At 50.2% G+C, this 16,296-nt stretch overlaps 1 protein-coding gene and 1 long non-coding RNA gene across 11 annotated transcripts in view; one reads left to right on the top strand and one right to left on the bottom strand.

The window, feature by feature from the left end:
* The window catches only part of Cfap57 (cilia and flagella associated protein 57), a 73,314-nt gene that overhangs the window by 21,378 nt on the left and 35,640 nt on the right, over window positions 1-16,296 (bottom strand). For all 7 annotated transcript variants that reach the window (XM_087904669.1, XM_087904668.1, XM_087904671.1 and 4 more), the window contains 7 exons: window positions 14,975-15,136; window positions 10,606-10,761; window positions 8,898-8,991; window positions 8,102-8,292; window positions 7,258-7,431; window positions 5,414-5,572; window positions 3,129-3,272 (listed from right to left, as the gene is read on the bottom strand). In XM_087904669.1, coding sequence (XP_087760795.1) covers window positions 3,129-3,272; window positions 5,414-5,572; window positions 7,258-7,431; window positions 8,102-8,292; window positions 8,898-8,991; window positions 10,606-10,761; window positions 14,975-15,136 — 1,080 coding nt within the window. The remainder of the gene's footprint in view (window positions 1-3,128; window positions 3,273-5,413; window positions 5,573-7,257; window positions 7,432-8,101; window positions 8,293-8,897; window positions 8,992-10,605; window positions 10,762-14,974; window positions 15,137-16,296) is intronic.
* Window positions 1,017-10,117, top strand: LOC148122699 (uncharacterized). Of its 4 annotated transcripts, none has more exons than XR_015737507.1 (6): window positions 1,017-1,354; window positions 2,002-2,062; window positions 2,700-2,824; window positions 6,364-6,422; window positions 6,878-6,964; window positions 8,267-10,117. It is a non-coding gene; the product is annotated as an uncharacterized LOC148122699 (long non-coding RNA). The 4 variants fall into 4 exon arrangements; XR_015737509.1 differs by having other exon boundaries at window positions 6,648-6,964; XR_015737508.1 differs by having other exon boundaries at window positions 1,017-1,358.

Raw genomic sequence — 16,296 nt, 5'->3', positions numbered from 1 at the left:
TAGTTAGGCGGTTGGAAGAGAGAAAAGGCGCCCCCTATATTCAGGGCCTCCGAAGGTCAATCCTAACCCAGCAGTGAGGGAGTGGGTTAGGGCGGAAGTGACCCAGGACTGTATTCTTTGCCTTTCCTCTCTTCCCTACGAGCAGGCCTCACGTGACTTCAAGGATATAAATATAAACTGTAAAATATGTAAAGTGTTTGGCTGGAAAACCAGAAGGCAAACCCAGGATGTGGGAACCAACTTCTCTTTCCCAGCATGGACATTCCATCCACTTTTCCATGTTATTCATGATGACAATTCTCAGTGGGGAGGGGTGGGAGAGTGGAAGAGGCATTTGCCCCCCAGCGGACATCTGGCAGTGTCTGGGGATGTTTTGGTCTTAACTTGGGGGGGGGGAGCTTCTGGCGTGGAGAGAGCAGAGACACAGTGAGTGCTAACACCCTCTACAGCATATGGGACAGCCCCTGGCAGTGCAGGATCAGTCATCCTAGAACACAGATAGCTCTGAGAAACCTTACTAGAAGAACAAATAAATGGGTTGAAACGAAAACCACAAGAATCCTGAAAGAGATTCTTTTTCTCCACGGATGGAAGCAGGGGAAGTGTATGTGAAGGGGGCAGCTTAACCAAGGCTGGTTACATGTTCATTCACATGCTCTGTGCACAAGCCGAGGGCTTGAACCTTCCTTCCCATAGGAGAACTTAGCCTGAGATCTGTAGTGGGTAATTCTGGATGTACTACTCGTCTCCAAAGGAAAACCAGGTCCAGATAACAGCCCTGAGCTACTGACGTAAAGACTGGGCATAGGGTGTGTGAAAGGGTTAGCTAGGAAGGTCCCTGCCCTAGTCAACCTCAAACAAGTACATTCTCTGCTTAGAGACAAGGTCATGCTCAGCCCCGTTCCTGCCAGGAACAAGTGTGTTGATCACAGTGCCATCACAGATGCCCTTATAAAAGAGGCCTGAAGGAGTGGCCACTCTGCCTTTGCCCTTCTACAGTATGAGAACACACAGAAGTCACTATCCCTGAGACACAAACCCTTCCCTACACAATCTTCTGATGCCCTGATCCTGGACTTTCAGCCTTCAGGACAGTGAGAAAAATGTCTGTTCCCAGGCTGAGCTATTCTGCTACAGAACAGACAAAGACGGTTGCCATTCCTTGGCCCTGAGGTCACCAGCGTATGGCAGGAGGTCCCTAGAAGGCGGCTCTGTGGTCAGTTGTGTGTAGAGAGAGCACCTTGCAGACAGCCCTGGGGAAGCCAGGACCATCCCCAGAGATCCCCATCTCTGGGACCCCTACTTGGTTTCCATGCTGAGCACACCAGCATCACCATGGCCCATGGACGTCTGGGTAGGTAAGGATGCTGACAGCAGCCACACTCCTTTAGCGTAAGCATCTAGAGAAAATGGAAGGGAAAGTGGGGGCCCTTTTTTACCAGGCAAAGTGTCTTTGAAGAGGGGACAGCTAAGCTGAGAAAGGGAAGGTGAAAAGCTGGTCACATGACAATCCAGGGGACAGTCTTCCAGGCAGAGGGGACCCTACCACAGAGATCCTAAAATGGGAGAGCTTGGCTTTTAGAAACTGACAGGAAGCTGGTACTCCAGGCCAGGAAAGCATGAGATGTGGCTGGAGAGAGGCACAGAGCCTTTGGATTGCATTCTAGTGGGGTGGGACACCATTAAGGATTTTGTGCTCTGTGGAGGCCAGGCTGTAGCCCGAGGCAAGTCCAGATAAGACTGGTGGAGGGGGCTGGTGAGAATGTTCAACAGACAAAGGCGCTTGCAAAGCCTGAGGACTTGAGTTCCATCTCTGGAACCCACATAGGGGAAGGAGAAAAGCAACTCTTGCAAGGCGTCTTCTGCCCTCTGCATGAGGTGCTGTGGCCAGTACACCCCACCACTTAAGTAAAATGAAAATAAATTAGTGTTTCTTTGTTTCTTTCTTTTGTTTTGTTTCTTTCAGCAAGTAGAATTAGTTCCCTCTCTTGTGTCTCACAGAATTTATGACTTGCTGGTAACCCAAAGAGTGCAATGGAGGGAATGCTGTGTGGCTGCCAAGGTTAGGTCAAACAGACAGGCAGTTCCCTGCCTGGCTCTGGAGGGGGGGGGCACAGGGGAGGGAGGCGGGGACTACGGGGGGGGGGGCGAGACGGGAGGGGGATGAGGTGGGGGCGGGGGGGGGGGGGACGAGGGACACTTTTCCTGAGTCCCCTGGAGGCCTGTTCAGGGTAACTGCAGCAGGGAAGAAGTATTGAGTTTGAAATCTAACTGGATGGGTGCTGGTGATGCTTTTGGAGAGTTGAGAGAAAGAATCAGAAAAGACTTATATTTCTTTGGACACGGGAATTGAGAGAAAGAATCAGGAAAGACTTATATTTCTTTGGACACGGGAGCTGAGAGAAAGAATCAGGAAAGACATATTTCCAATTGACTGTGAAACAAACTGGATAGAATGGGAGGGAAAAAAATCAAGAATAATTTTGGCGGAAAATATCAACAATTCGATTTTAGGTCATCATGGTCTCCAAATTCTAGCCGTTTTCTACTCAGTGGGAGAACAATGGGTAAACAGAATGTCGTAAGAAAATGTGCAGGAGCCCAGGGCTAAAAGGCACACATCTGGGCCACTGGACTTTAGAAATCTTGTCAGCTAGCCTGACTTGTAATCTCTCTCCTTTATCCTGTTTGTTCCCTAGGACGGATTCTTAATTATGTCACTCTGGGGTTTAAGAGCACTTGGAGACTTCTGAAGTCCAAACAGCAGACCTTGGCCTAGGGCCCCAGCAGTATCCCAGTTTGAGAAGCAGTGTGGCGCTTCGTGGTAAGAGTACCATTGGCTGAGTACACAGTGCCCCCTAGTGGCCAAAAATCTTCAACAGCTGCACCTCCCATTTGTCTCTACAATAAGACTGCCTGTCCCCGTCTCACCCCACCTCCGCCCCCAGGACCCCAACACAGTCCATCAAACACAAGCTAAACCCCCACCTAACTTGCTTTTGGAAGCTGGAAGTCGCACATGTCTTGGCTGTGAGAAGGCTTTTCTCTCAGTTTCTATGAGCCAGTGCGCGGCAGGGATAGAGGGGACAGAGGTCCGAAGGGCAGGGTGTGTGAGCGCTGGCCCTCACCTCTTGGATCTGCTCCTTCATCACTTTTATCTCGTTCTCCCGAGGTTCTATTTGCTTCTTCAGCTCCTTTATTTTGTAGTCGAGGACAAACTTGAATTTCTCTAGTTCTTGGTTCTTCTTCTTCAGGTCATAAATCCGTTTCTCCTGGAAGTGAGACGAGAGAGAACCAGCAGGGACTAAGGGCACATGGAACCTCTCTGGAGTGGAAAACACAGAGCCTCTGACGCTGCAGGAGGCCACAGACCTCTGGCTGGGGATGCAGCCAGACGCAGGCAGGCCGGTACAGGCAGCAGTGCGGACTCCACAGGAACTCACTCCCTTTGCTGTGGGTTGTGGAAGAGGGTGTCTCCCATCACACGCTGTAGCTTCTCCTGCATTATGGCCTTGGTGCACCTCTGTCAGCAAGCAGAATTAGTTCCCCTCTCTTGTGTCTCACAGGATTTATGACTTGCTGGCAACCCAAAGAATGCAACGGAGGGAATTGTTGCATGGCTGCCAAGGTTAGGTCAAACAAACAGGCAGCTCCCCGCCTGGCTCTCCCGGGACGGGACGTTTGCAGTGGTGGAGGCTAGGTGCTGTGTAGGAGGCTTCTGCACCCTGGGCCCTCTGGATCGAGAGAGCACATTCAGGGCTCTATAGCTGAAAGACTCAAATGGATAGAGATGGGCATGTGGAAGAAGGAGCCACTGTGGGCCTTCATCTTCCAGCCTCTAGCTGTTGAAGGCACCCCCCAGTTTTCCCAGCTGAGTTTCCGGACATTGGGGTCAGAGACCAGCCACCCTGTGGGACCTTGTCCAATTCCTGCCGCTGACAGGATAGCAACACAGCTGTTTGTTGGGACCGCTGGGTTTTCAGGCTGTAACTGGAGCATGGGTCAACCGAGCAAACCTCGACAGGATGACATTTTCCCGCTAGAGCTCTGAGAAAGATCCAGTCCCTATCCTTAAGGTGGAAGAACACTGGCTGCCAGAGCAGATAAACACATTCCCAAAATGTGATGTGTGGTAGAAGGGAGGGAGACACAGGCATCGTGGTGGTTTGGATTGCAGCGGCAGAGGGCAACCCACTTCCGTGTGATGGGCTAGCTCAAAGGGAAGTTAGATAGGAGGGTGAGTGGGAAGAGGAGAGGAGAAAGGCAAGGCTTTTGCCTGCTGACTTCCAGAGTTCAAAAGTCATCCCGGGGGCCAGAAGTTGGCAAGCTAAGCCTAGGAGCCAAACTTGATCTGCTGCCTGTTTTATTCCACTTTAGCTGGAACATAGCCTAGCACATTTCCGTCTGTTTTGTTTCTGGGTGGTCTCATATGTGGTGTCCAGAGCAGATCAGTGTAGACAGAGACCATGAGGCCTGGTCATCTCATGCTTTGTAGACTGAGTTTGCTGACCTCTGCTGGGGGCCAAGGGAAGCTACTGAAGGCCTTTCAGTGGGAGAACAACTTAGCTCTGCTCGCACTGTCTGCTGTGCTGCTGGGGACCGGCATGGGAACTGGGAAGGCTACTGAACTAAGAGGGGTCATGAGTGTCTGCATTGGGAGCACTTGGTTTCTTTCTTATTCCCTGCCCCTTCTCCAAAGCCTACAGTATATACAAGACTTCCCGCGTAGGAACAGCAATGCAGACACTAGCTCACCAAATCCTTACAAGCTCTCATGGCTCAGGAGAGAACAGGATGGCTTTGAGAAGGTGCCCAGGGCACAGAGTCTGGTCAGCAGAGGGGCCTGTGCCAGAACCTACTTATCTAACACTGACCGCCCATGTGTGACCGGTCACAGGAGAAGCCTGCCTGGCAAGGCAAAAGGGGCAGAGTGGATGGAGAGGTGGGCATTGAGTCTGGGTTTGCTCAGGAGGACAGCAAATTCTGGATGTTGTGGAGGTATGCCCAGAGAAAATATATGTGCCTGATAGCTGAGTATTCTGTACAAAAGGCATTCATTCCCATCGTCCTGGGTTATCCAGTAGTCACAGGACCAAGACTTCTGACCAGCAATAGCAATATGGGCAGCGTGGCAGGGGAATTACCCTCAGTCCATAGAGTGAGCCATCCTAGGATGCCTGAATCAATGGAGAGCAGGGATCTGGTGGCTCAGGTTCTCACCCGAGGTCTGTCCCCGACAAACTGGGAGACCTTGGGCAGTAAACTCAGCCTTGTGGAACTCGGCTTCATGAGACACAACCCTGGGTTGTTCATGCTGCAAGGTTGTTGCTAGAATTGAGTGTGATGTGTTGGCTTGAATTAGCTCCATGTTACACACATAGTGGGCACTTCATAGACGGAGGGCAGCCCTCACCTTGTCTTGAATGGTCTCATCCCTCTCCTGGATCTCTCTCTTGAGGCTTTGGATGTCCTTCTCCAGGGTCTTGATGACCCCCTGCAGCTTCATCTGCTCTGCCTTCAGGATCTCAATGTCGTTGGTGCGCTCTTCGATCTCCTTTTGCAGGCTACTGAACTGAGAATAGAGCAGCAACGAAGACCCTTGGGGTCTTAGATCTGATCCCCATCCCCCAGCTCAGCTGTGGATGGGGCTGGCCCTTCTCCAGGGAACTAAAGCCCTCGTTGCTCAACATCCATGGCCTTGGGGAGTGAATTTTGTTTATTTGCTGTTATTTTATTTTTTGGGGGGGGCAGTTTTGTAAATTGCAAAATAGATTTTGTCCACACTTGAAAATTTCATGCTTGCATATAATGTGCTGTGCTCATATTCACCCTCCATTACCCTCTTGCTTCCCTCCCAGTTAGACACACGCGTCCCTTCTCCACAACTTCATATTTAATTTTCCCTTTCTTTTCCTCCCTCCTTCCCTTCTTTCCTCCCTCCCTCCCTCCCTCTCTTCCTCCATCCCTCTCTCTCCCTCCCTCCCTCCTCTCTCTCCTTCTCTCCTCCTTCCTCTCTCCTTCCCCTCCTTCCTTCCCTCCCTCCCCCTCTTTCTTTCTTCCTTCCTTCCTTCCATTTTTTTTTAAACCAAGACAGGGTTTCTCTGTGTAGCCCTAGCTGTCCTGGAACTCTCTTTGTAGATCAGGCTAGTCTGGAACGCAGAGATCCACCTGCCTTCACCTCCCTAGTGAGGTGTTCGTCATTACCACCCAACTATTTCCCTTTTACTTTAAGGTGACAAGCTCTTTTGACATAGCCAGACTGGCCTTGAATGTGTAATCCTCCTGCCTTGGTGCCTAAGTACTGGGATTATAGGCATGGGCTATTATGCCAAACTTGTTTTTTTTTTTTTTTTTTTTTTTCAGAGACTGGGTTTCTGGAGAATTTGGGGCAGTTCGGTATCTTCCCAGGTCAAACGAGTGATGTGAGTATCCAGGATAATAATGTCTAGGTCTAGTCCCTGCAGGAGAGAGCAATTTGCCTACAATATACTTTCGAGAGAAGCTCTCTAGATAGACTCAGGTGCTTCTCAGACCACACCGACCTTGAGGGTTGGTCAAGGTCACAGAGATGAGCCACTGTAGCCAGTCCAGGAAGGGAGCGTCTGCTTACTCTGGGAGTCACTAACAACAGTGCAATTTCTATCCAGAAGCTTGGATTCCCAATGCACTTGCTCTGAACTCAGCTTCTCCATGGCCAATCATCTTAGAACTGAAGCAATTCCTCAGAGGTCTGTGAATCGCATCCTCGCTCTCTGAGCCATCAGAGAACCAAGGAGCCACCTTATCTTGCAAACAAAGCATCTTATAACCTACCCTCCCCCACCCAGGCTGAATGGCTGCCTGTCTCAGCCTCAGACCTCATTTCTATTCCCAGCAGATCCTACTTGTCCAGAAAGGAAAGATCGGAGCATCCTGGACACAGGGAGCCCGTGAAAGGGAAGGAAGGAAGGAAGGAAGGAGTCAGGTATGGTGGGATGCTCCTGCAATCCTAGCACTTGGGAGGAAGAGGTAGGAGGATCACGTGTTTGAGGACTGGGTTTCTCAGTGAGATATAAACCAGTCTGGGATACACAATAGGATCCTGTCTCATGCTGATTGCTCCCCAAAGAGGAGGGAAAGTCAGATGTGGTCCTTTTTGGGGGTACCGTCCTTTTGTCTTGGAGGCGGGACTTCTGTGTGGCCACCCAGGGTTATGTGCCTCTTGCCCCTTGCCCCCAGCCTCCCCTGGGATGCTCCCAGGGTCCACAGCAGGCTCACCTTCTTCCTCATGATGCCCGTTTCTCCCTTGAGCCGAAGGTTGGACTCCTTTTCATCTCGGAGCTTTCTCTCGTACTTGGTTTTGATGTCTTGGATCTCCCTGTCTTCATCTTCTTCAATCTGCTTCTTGGTTTCCTCAAATTCCCGAAGCTGCTGTCGAACATCTTCCTGCGCCTGCCTTGGAGGGAGGGAGGGAGAGAGGGAGGGAGGGAGTGGGGATAAGGGGCTGGGGTGCTGTGCTGAGAGGGCCTGGGATGGCAAGAGCACAGGATCCTTTCTTGAGGAAGGGAAGATGAGTCCAGTTACAGAATGGAAACCGAGGCCCTGTCCTGTCTCCTGTCTGTCCACTTCCCTCCCGGTCATAGGGTCCATCACCTTTTTACCTCTTACCAGTACCCCACATCCTGATCCTGATGCCCTGTTGTACTTTTTATTTTATTTTATTTTATTTCATTTTATTTATTTATTTAGATCAAGACAGGGTTTCTCTGTGTAGCCCTGGCTGTCCCGGAACTCACTCTGTAGACCAGGCTGGCCTCAAACTCAGAGATCCGCCTCCTGAGTTCTGGGATTAAAGGCGTGCGCCACCACCGCCCAGGTCCAAACATTGGACCACTGTAATTGTATTTGTAAATGCAATCGGTTATGCCCCCCCACCCCGCCAGATGAGAATGCCTTGAGGGTAGAGACCTTGCTTTCTGTGCCCGCACCGGCACTGGACTCCCAGGGTGTAGTGCCTGTGGCACACAAGAGCTGCCAGGAAACGGCTGAGCAAATGAGCGACTCTAATCACCTCCCCGCCCCATGCCAATCCGTGCTGTCCCGTCTCTCATCCCGGGATCACCTCTTCTAGAAGTGTAGTTTTCTCCTGGAGCTTGGCCTCGTAGAACTCGGTCAGCTCCTCCAGGGCCTGGCTCTTGGTCTCGTCGTTATCCCGAAGTTGTTTCTCGTACTCTTCCTGCATCCTCTGGGACTTCAGCTGCAGCTCCTGGTATTTCTCATATTCCAGGAGCAGCTTCTGGTTGTTGCAACATTCTGGAGAGAGACAGATGGGTCTGGACGCCATGTGGGCCGGCAGCACCAGACTTCGGCGCACGCACGGCCCCCAGGTGCTTTCCTGCTCCTCCCGTGCCAGCTGGAGCAGTCGCCTCTGGATCCAAGGTTCAAGGCCTGCCTAACTCCTGTTATTGGCCCTGCTTATATCTCAGCAGGTGGCCAAGCTCCCTGCATCCAGCTCTACACAGAAAAGTCATTTCTATGAAGGAACTGGTAGAAGGCATTTTAGGGTTCAGGGTCAGGAAAATGTCCTGAGTATGTAATACGGATTTTACAATTCCATTTTATAGATGACCAAGCTGAGTCTTGGTAAGGCTAAGTGATACCCAGACCACACAGCCAGGAAGTGCTGAGGCTGGGACTTGGCAGGCTCTCAGGCTCCAAACCTGAACTTCCCACGGGTGTGTTTGTATTTTGAGGAATGGACAAATACACAGGAGGGAAAACCGGGGTGAGTTCCAAATAACGTAATATATTCACAGACAGAGTCACATTCCCTGACTTCTGCTGTGTCTGAGCCTCTCTCAAATGGGTGTCCCTAAGCTGCCTGTGCCTCGGCCATGTGGCTCCCCCTTGTGGCTCACCTATGTCTTGCAGCTCCCGGTTCTGTTTGTCCAGGAGCTGTTCTATGCGTTCTCGGTGATGGATGTCCTGTTTCTCTTTCTCTGCTTTTAAAACCTGAAACAAGGAGTCGCCTTTTCTCATTTCTACACATTTGTCAAAGGTACCAACAGGACAAGAGCTACTTTTACTGGCAACATCTTCATTCATAAGTTTTTCTCAAGCCCTTACTTTGCACCAGACATTGTTCTGCTGAGACACGACGCATGGCCACCTTTTATCCACATCCTATTTTGCTCTGAAATGTCTGTGCTTTTGTTCTTGATGCACACATGGTAAAATGGACTCGTCAGTGAACGGTTTGGGTTTGGGTCAAGTAGATTTTAAGGAGAAAAATCAGGGATTTATTCCAATCATCTACTGTTGATAGCTGGGTGTGGTGGCTCATACCTTAGATCCCAGCACTTGGAAGGCAGAAGCAGGTAGATCTCTGTGAGTTCAAGGCTAGCCTTGTTTATACAGTTTCAGGCCAGTCAGAGCTACAAAGTGAGATCCTGTCTCAAAACCCAGACTAAACCAAACCAAACCAACCAACCAACCAACCAAACAAACAAACAGAAAAACCCCAGCAACAGCCCAGTTGTGTATGGCTGGCACACGGCTGTCAGTTCATTCAGGATGCTCACATGCACCAACCTGAGCCAGCCAGCTCCCAGTAGCCCGAGGGTGCCAAGCCGCCGGAACCTGGCTTTGTGTTTGGTTTATGAACTGAACTAACGCCCGGTTGAATGAATTATAAATAAATGGATGAGTAAGTTTAACAGCCGAGGGCTTTTTAATCAAACAGATCCATGAAGATAAGTTACCAGCACAACTACTCCTTGAGCCAAAAGATGGGCGGTTGGAGATGAGGGGGCCAGGCAGATTTGTTAGCATAAAGACAGGCTAACAAATACTGGGGCCTGTGAAGGGCCGCATCCACATGCTCCATTACAAGATGGCGCTGGCATCCGGTTTCACCGCCAGGTGAACGCACATGTGCCCGGTAACTTTCCACTGCTGTCCCTGCCTACTCCCGAGGCTTCACCTGGGCTAATTGGGCAGCGGACCAATCCAAGGGTGACACGTCCGAAGCAAGGACTGTTTCCTATATAAAGGAGGGGTTCCCTCATTTAGGGGTCCCCGGCCATGTTAGCTGATGCTCTCTCTCTCAGGACGCATTAAAAGCTTTTCTGCAGAAGAATCCTAGTGTCCCGCGTGGTTCTTGCTGGCGAGACGACAGCGTGGGACAGGGGCCAGGCCAATGACAAACTGCTAAGACAGATTTTATTTTTGACAATCTAGAAATCAACACACCTGCCAGGCCCTTCCCTAGCACCCTCCTTACTTCATATTTTGAAAATGAGTATTCCCTGGTCACAAAAATAACAGGTTCTCACCGTGGAAAATCTGGAAATTACAAAAGTATATTAGAAATAAAATGTGAGTTAGCCCGAAGAGCAGCTTTGCGGGATATATTCGTCCTGCATCTCTTTCCCATGTACCTGTTTCACCCAGCAGTACCGATCCTATGGAAAGCTTTATTTTCTGTCTGCCCTAGACACCTCCTCCAGCAGCCGGGCATCACAACTCAACAGTACGAATGCCCTTAGGCCATGCAGTTGGCCCTGTGCTCAGTAACATGGAAGCTGCTTATTGCTGAGGCTGCGGGGTCCGGGCTCTCAACCATACCTGGTTTTTCGTCTTTAAGGACTCCATCTCCTGGATGAACTTGTCCGTCAGCTCCTTGATTTTCTCCGAGTGGTTCATATCCTTCAGCCGAAGCTGATACTCGTTCTCCATTTTCAGTTCTTCCACGCGTGTCTTCAGCTCCAACATGACCTGAGCCTTTGGGAGAAGCAAGCAGAATTAAGAGGGCTCACAGAAGGGGGAGTCAAAACACCGAAACCTGGGACCCTGGCCTGGGACCTGCTGCTCTTGCTTCAGATGAAGTTGGTCCCTGTTAGAAGTTGTCTCCACTTCCCTTACAAGATATACAGCCGACGGGCGGACACACAAGAGAGTCTTCCTCCATCTTTATAATACGCGTTCAGTGGTCCCACTGTGTGCCAAGAGCACGCGTGTATCTTTCAAAGTGGCACAAATGGTACCTATTTGGTGAGACCTACCTGGACCCTCTGTTTAATCCTGCTACCCAGCCCCTGTTCTCAGCACAAGCTCCCCTTCTTAGCACCATCTTATGCTTTATTTGTTCTACAGATTTTGGCACCTGGTAATTATTGAATGCTTTGCTTATTGTTTTCTTCATTCCACTGTCTTTTTCTTCCATTAGCATTTGAGCTCCCCACAGGCTGATGTCTTTGTTGGTTTTGTTCTCTGATGTAGCCCGAGCACACAGCTGACACAGAGTAGGTACTCAAGATACTCTCTTTCTCTGTGTGTGCTAACCAAACCCAGGGCCTCACGTCAAGAGTTCTACATTGGGCTACACCCCAAACCCCAAAGATACTTGTTGAATGTCCTCATGAAAGTCACGGCCTTTTGAGGCAGCCAGATAAACCCATGATTGTAAGTTGTGATTTAGTGCCCAACGACACAGTCACTGTCCCTACTCACGTCTGCCATGCCTGCACTGGCGTCATCACCGCTACTTTAACGTAGGCCTCAGTTCAGTTTGGCTCCAAAGTCTAGTCACTAGTGTTTGTTTTCTCCCTTACAAGTGAAGTTTCCTGAAAGTTCTGTAGTATTTCCTGAAGAGCCATTGCTGAAAAGTGGGGGAGGGCACAGATGATGTCTTCGTGCTCACCCCCCCTTCCCCTCCCCCGCGTGCGCGCGCGCGCGCGCGCGCACACACACACACACACACACACACACCCCTTGTCTTCGTTGGTCTGCTTCCCTTATTTCTATGACAAGAAGAAACGTGTTATGTTTGCTGCTGTACTCCTAACTGGCACCTGTATGGACTTAGCATGGGGGGTACTGAGAGGACTTAGCATGAGGGGTACTGAGAGGACTTAGCATGGGGGCTACTGAGAGGAGGGCTGCCCACTCAGGGTCCTCATGTAGTTTGGTGCCAATGGGAGGTAGAGGGAGAGGAGTCTGAGCTTGGAGACCACTGGAGTGTCATGTATAAGTATGGGAGGTGGCACTAGAGGCCCTCCAAGAGCCTCAGCTAGCCTCCTTGAGCTGGCTTTGGTGTTCTGAGGGCTTTCTAACGATGGTGCGCAGCACAGAATACATTCGTGTGAGGTGACTAGCTGAGATGTGACTGCAGAATTCAGGTGAGAGGTGCTAGGGCCTTGAGCTGAGGTGGGGGAGGGAATCATGGAGGAACGGAAAGAAAGAAATACCAGAAACTGTGGTGCCTGACTGGCTCTGTAATGCCAAGAGAGGGCCATGGTGGAAGACTCCCCAGGTGACTGGCTGTACCAAAGTGCTGGGTTTGGCTGGTCTGGCTTCCAGAGCCTCAAACAGATGCAACAGTACTGCCAACACTGGTGAATGCTCGGCAGGTAGATCAGAGACCCAAGGCCTGTGCCGAACTAGTGAGATATTGTTGCAAATGGTCCAGTTTTTGATGTGGGATGTTCAAGATGCTTGCTCGCTGGCCCTCCATAGTCCGTCTCTACGATGCAGCAGAGTATCTTTCCAGGGTAGGAATCTTCTCACTATATCTCCTGATGTAAGGTCTACCTGTGGTCCTTCCCAGCAGTTTCCAGTCTATGATGTGCGAAAGGCCTCTGTGGTCTCCCTGATTCTCTCCAGCTTCCTTCTCAGCAACACAGTCTGCTCACTGCTGTTAGGCACATCTTCCCAGAGGCTCCCTCTTTACCCTTCCTCACACACTGCCTGCTCCATACAGAAGGCCTTTCCTTCTGGAAAAAGGCACTGGACAGGGCTTGCTTCCTCTGCTACCACTTGGCCTGAGTGGGGTCCTTTTCCTGCCTTTTCATGGCAGGGTTCTTTCATAATATCACAGCTTGCAGCCCTGTTTTGTTTTTCCTGGCTTTCCTTCCAGGCCACAGGCTGAGGAACCCCTCTGTGTTTTTTATCTCTGCACTTTCAGTGACGGAGGCCCGTCGGGTACACAGTTGCTTCTGTTGCCAGCACATGGAGATCCCAGTACATTCAAATGACTGAGTGAGGGAGCACATTCCCGGTTGAGGGGTAGTTGCTTGGAATGTCACAGAATAGAAAGACTGGGAGCTGGCACTGGGGAGAATGTGGACATAGAGAGAGGAGGTGGGGGTAGTCAGGAAGATGCTTGCAGAGATTCATCCTGATGGATGTTAGAGAGGAGGGAGGCTAAGGAACTGGGTCACGCACACTAGATGGTTCCACTGTGGCGGCAGCAGTGCTGTCAGGCCTGGCTGGGGCCAGGGGTCAGGAGTCAGGGGTCAGGGGTCAGGGGTCAGGGTCAGAGTCAGCCCAGTCACTGTCAGACCTTGAGCTTGTCCCTGAATCTCCTGTTTGGCTTCTCTGCCCTCGGGGAAGAATGAGAAAACAGAGAGCAGATGTGTTTGTCTGCCATAGGGAGGCTAGGCTCGCCCTCCCTCCTTCCCCTCCTTTACCTTTCAAAGAGAAAGTTCCAGGGCCCTCTGTCGTGCTGTGCCTTTGTTGTCTCTTTCCTCCCCTGATCACAGGGCCCCTGTCTGGCTTTCCCAAACACTCATGCTGGGCTGGAGAGATGGCTCAGCCATTAAAGGCTAGGCTCACAACCAAACACTCCTGCCCAGAGCCTAGCCAACCACAGGGAGCACACTCAGCGACTCAGACGTTTTTCTGAGTGGCAATGACAGTGTAGCTCTGGGATTCTCTGAGTGCCAGATATTCAGCTTCATTCATGAGCTGTGCACTCAGATTTCAGCAAAACATTGACTGTGTTGAACTTACTGTACTAGCAGGAGGGAGGGTCCCTTGGTATAGTGACTGAGAGCCATCTCCAGATTCAATCTGGAATCAAATTCTGGTCCTACTATTTACCAGTACGGTAAGTTTGGATCTAGCACTAAACCTCTTTGAATGAGATTGATCCAAAACCGTTGAGCCATGGGGGGAGAACAAGTGTCTTTTTCACAGAGGTATTCGGAGGTTTCTATGAGAGATATGTCACCAGCACGGTGCATGGTTCATGGCAAATGCTCTGTCCTTCCTCTCTCCCTTCCTTCCTCCCCTTCCCCTTACTCCTTCCCTCTTTCTTTCTTCCTTCCTTCCTTCTTTCCTTCCTTCCTTCCTTCCTTCCTTTCTTTCTCTTCCTTCCTTCCTTCCTTCCTTCCTCTCTCCCTCCCTCCCTTCCTTTTCTTTCTTTCTTTGTCTGTCTGTCTGTCTATGTAGCCCAGGAAGTCCTCAAACTCATGGTCTTCCTGTCTTAGCCACCTGTGTGATGGGATTACAGATGCCATTTGTGTACATACATTTATGCATGTGGGTGTACATGTATGTTCATGGTGTGTGTGTGTGTGTAAGTTGTGGAGTTCAGATGCTGACATTGGGTGCCTTCATTGGCTATTCTTGAGTTTGTGTTCTGAGACAAGGTCTCTTGTTGGACCCGAGGCTCATGGGTTCAGTCAGGTGGTCTTGCCAATGAGCTCCAGGTCCTCTGGTGTCTTCCACCCCTAGCTTTGGGGTTATATACACAGGCCTTTGTGCCCAGCTGCGTGCTAGGGATCCAACCTCAGGACTTTACAGTTGCCTGACTGATTCATCTCTTCCCAGGGCACACGTTTTAAAGTGAAATCATTACACGTCACAGACACAATCTGGCACACGGTAGTTTGGTCTTATGGATGCACTGGTTGTCTTCAGAGTCCTTGGCCACGGTCACTACTCTTACATTGCAGCCAGAAGAAAGCAGGGTCATGGGACTCAAACACAGTACCAGTCAGGGTGATCATGGAGCCAAAAGACAGTCTGGACGAGGACGGAAGCAGTAGAATGGTGGCAAGCAGGCTGGCTTGCTGGCACGGAGCTGACCGTCTGCAGCAGCCAGTGGGTACAGCCAGGCATGCCTTCAGAGGACCCGAGATGCCAGCCTGAGCCCCCTGAGTGTAGTCTGCTTAGGGATTCTGTGTGCCTCCCCCTTTGGCCTGGGTCTTACCTTCTCTTCCATGTCTGTTTTAGTCACGAGCACCTCTTCAGCAAAGCCCACCTCCCTCTCTCGTTTGATTCCCCGGCCATCCTTATCGAAGACCCTCCAGGTGAACAGGCAGCCATCCTCAGCCACGGTCAGTAGGAACTGGTCATCAAAGGTGAGCATCATCTGCGGAGGAGAACAGCACGGAGAAGAAGTTTTCTGGGGCGTGGATGCCCAGGACAGAGCTGGCTACGCACGGGCTTTGGTTCACGCAGCCCTGCACACTTCCCTGGGCTTGTGTCCAGGAGAATCAGACAGAAGCACCTTGGTGCATCAACAAATATCTTCATTGATAAGGGAATATGAGGGAGTTGGTGTTTGGGGAGAGAAAATCCCCAGCTCACTCAAAAGCAAAGAATCACAGCATCTAGCATGCAGACAGGGATGAAGTCTTGGTGCCACCACGGTAGAGGGGGAACATTAGTTAAGCCTGCGCTCTTCTTCATCGCCTCTGCATGTCACACATGTCTCATTATCATTTCCAGTCTCTGCTTCTGCGAGGTTCTCACTATGCTAATGGAGTAGGAGTAGAGGTAACCAAGGGTAACCATGGGTAACCACGGATCTATCGTTGTGACTATAGGATGCTTTTGTTTCGTCCAACCTGAAATTTGTCTCTTATCATCTGAGATAGTCCCTAATTGAGTTTGGGAACACAGTGATTGTTTTCCTGCCTCAGTGAACTTGATTTTAATAATCTTATTTTCCTGGGCTTTGGGTTCCTGGCATTGTTGCTGCCCACAAGAGTCTCTGAAAGCTGAACTGGCTTCTTGACTCGTCTGGAGACTAACTTTTTTAAACTTCCAATTTTCTGCTGTGCTTGTTAACTCCTGGAAGACTGAAGGCTAGCCTGTCTCAGGCACAGCCATACAATTCAGCAAGGAAGGTCAACAAGAGGAGAGCTGTGTCAATCAATGCTCATCAGGACTCTACAAGAGCAACACACACTCTTCAGCACTGAGCCATTTCTCCAGCCTCTATAGTGCATTGCATTTGAGGAACATTCAATCATAGAAAAGTTCTTGTAGTAATGTTAAACTTTTAAGAAGCAGGCTGTGAAAGAGTGACTATAAAGTATGATCTTCATTCCAGACACATGTATAATACCTATGAGTCAGAATATGAATGATGATACTACTATAAAGGCCTGACAGAAACATACATAAACATATGTTGCTTCTATAATAAAAATGACCTTACAACAAAATGTAGTAGATCTGAAGGGAAGAGGGGACTAAATCATAGCATTTTACTTTGGTTCCTGTGCCCAGGCTCAGTACAGAAAT

This window comes from Myodes glareolus, chromosome 3, assembly GCF_982192425.1.
Source record: "Myodes glareolus chromosome 3, mMyoGla1.1, whole genome shotgun sequence".
Taxonomy (NCBI): domain Eukaryota; kingdom Metazoa; phylum Chordata; class Mammalia; order Rodentia; family Cricetidae; genus Myodes; species Myodes glareolus.
Note: the sequence above shows the minus strand (reverse complement) of the source record. Positions and strands in the feature narration are given on the sequence as shown.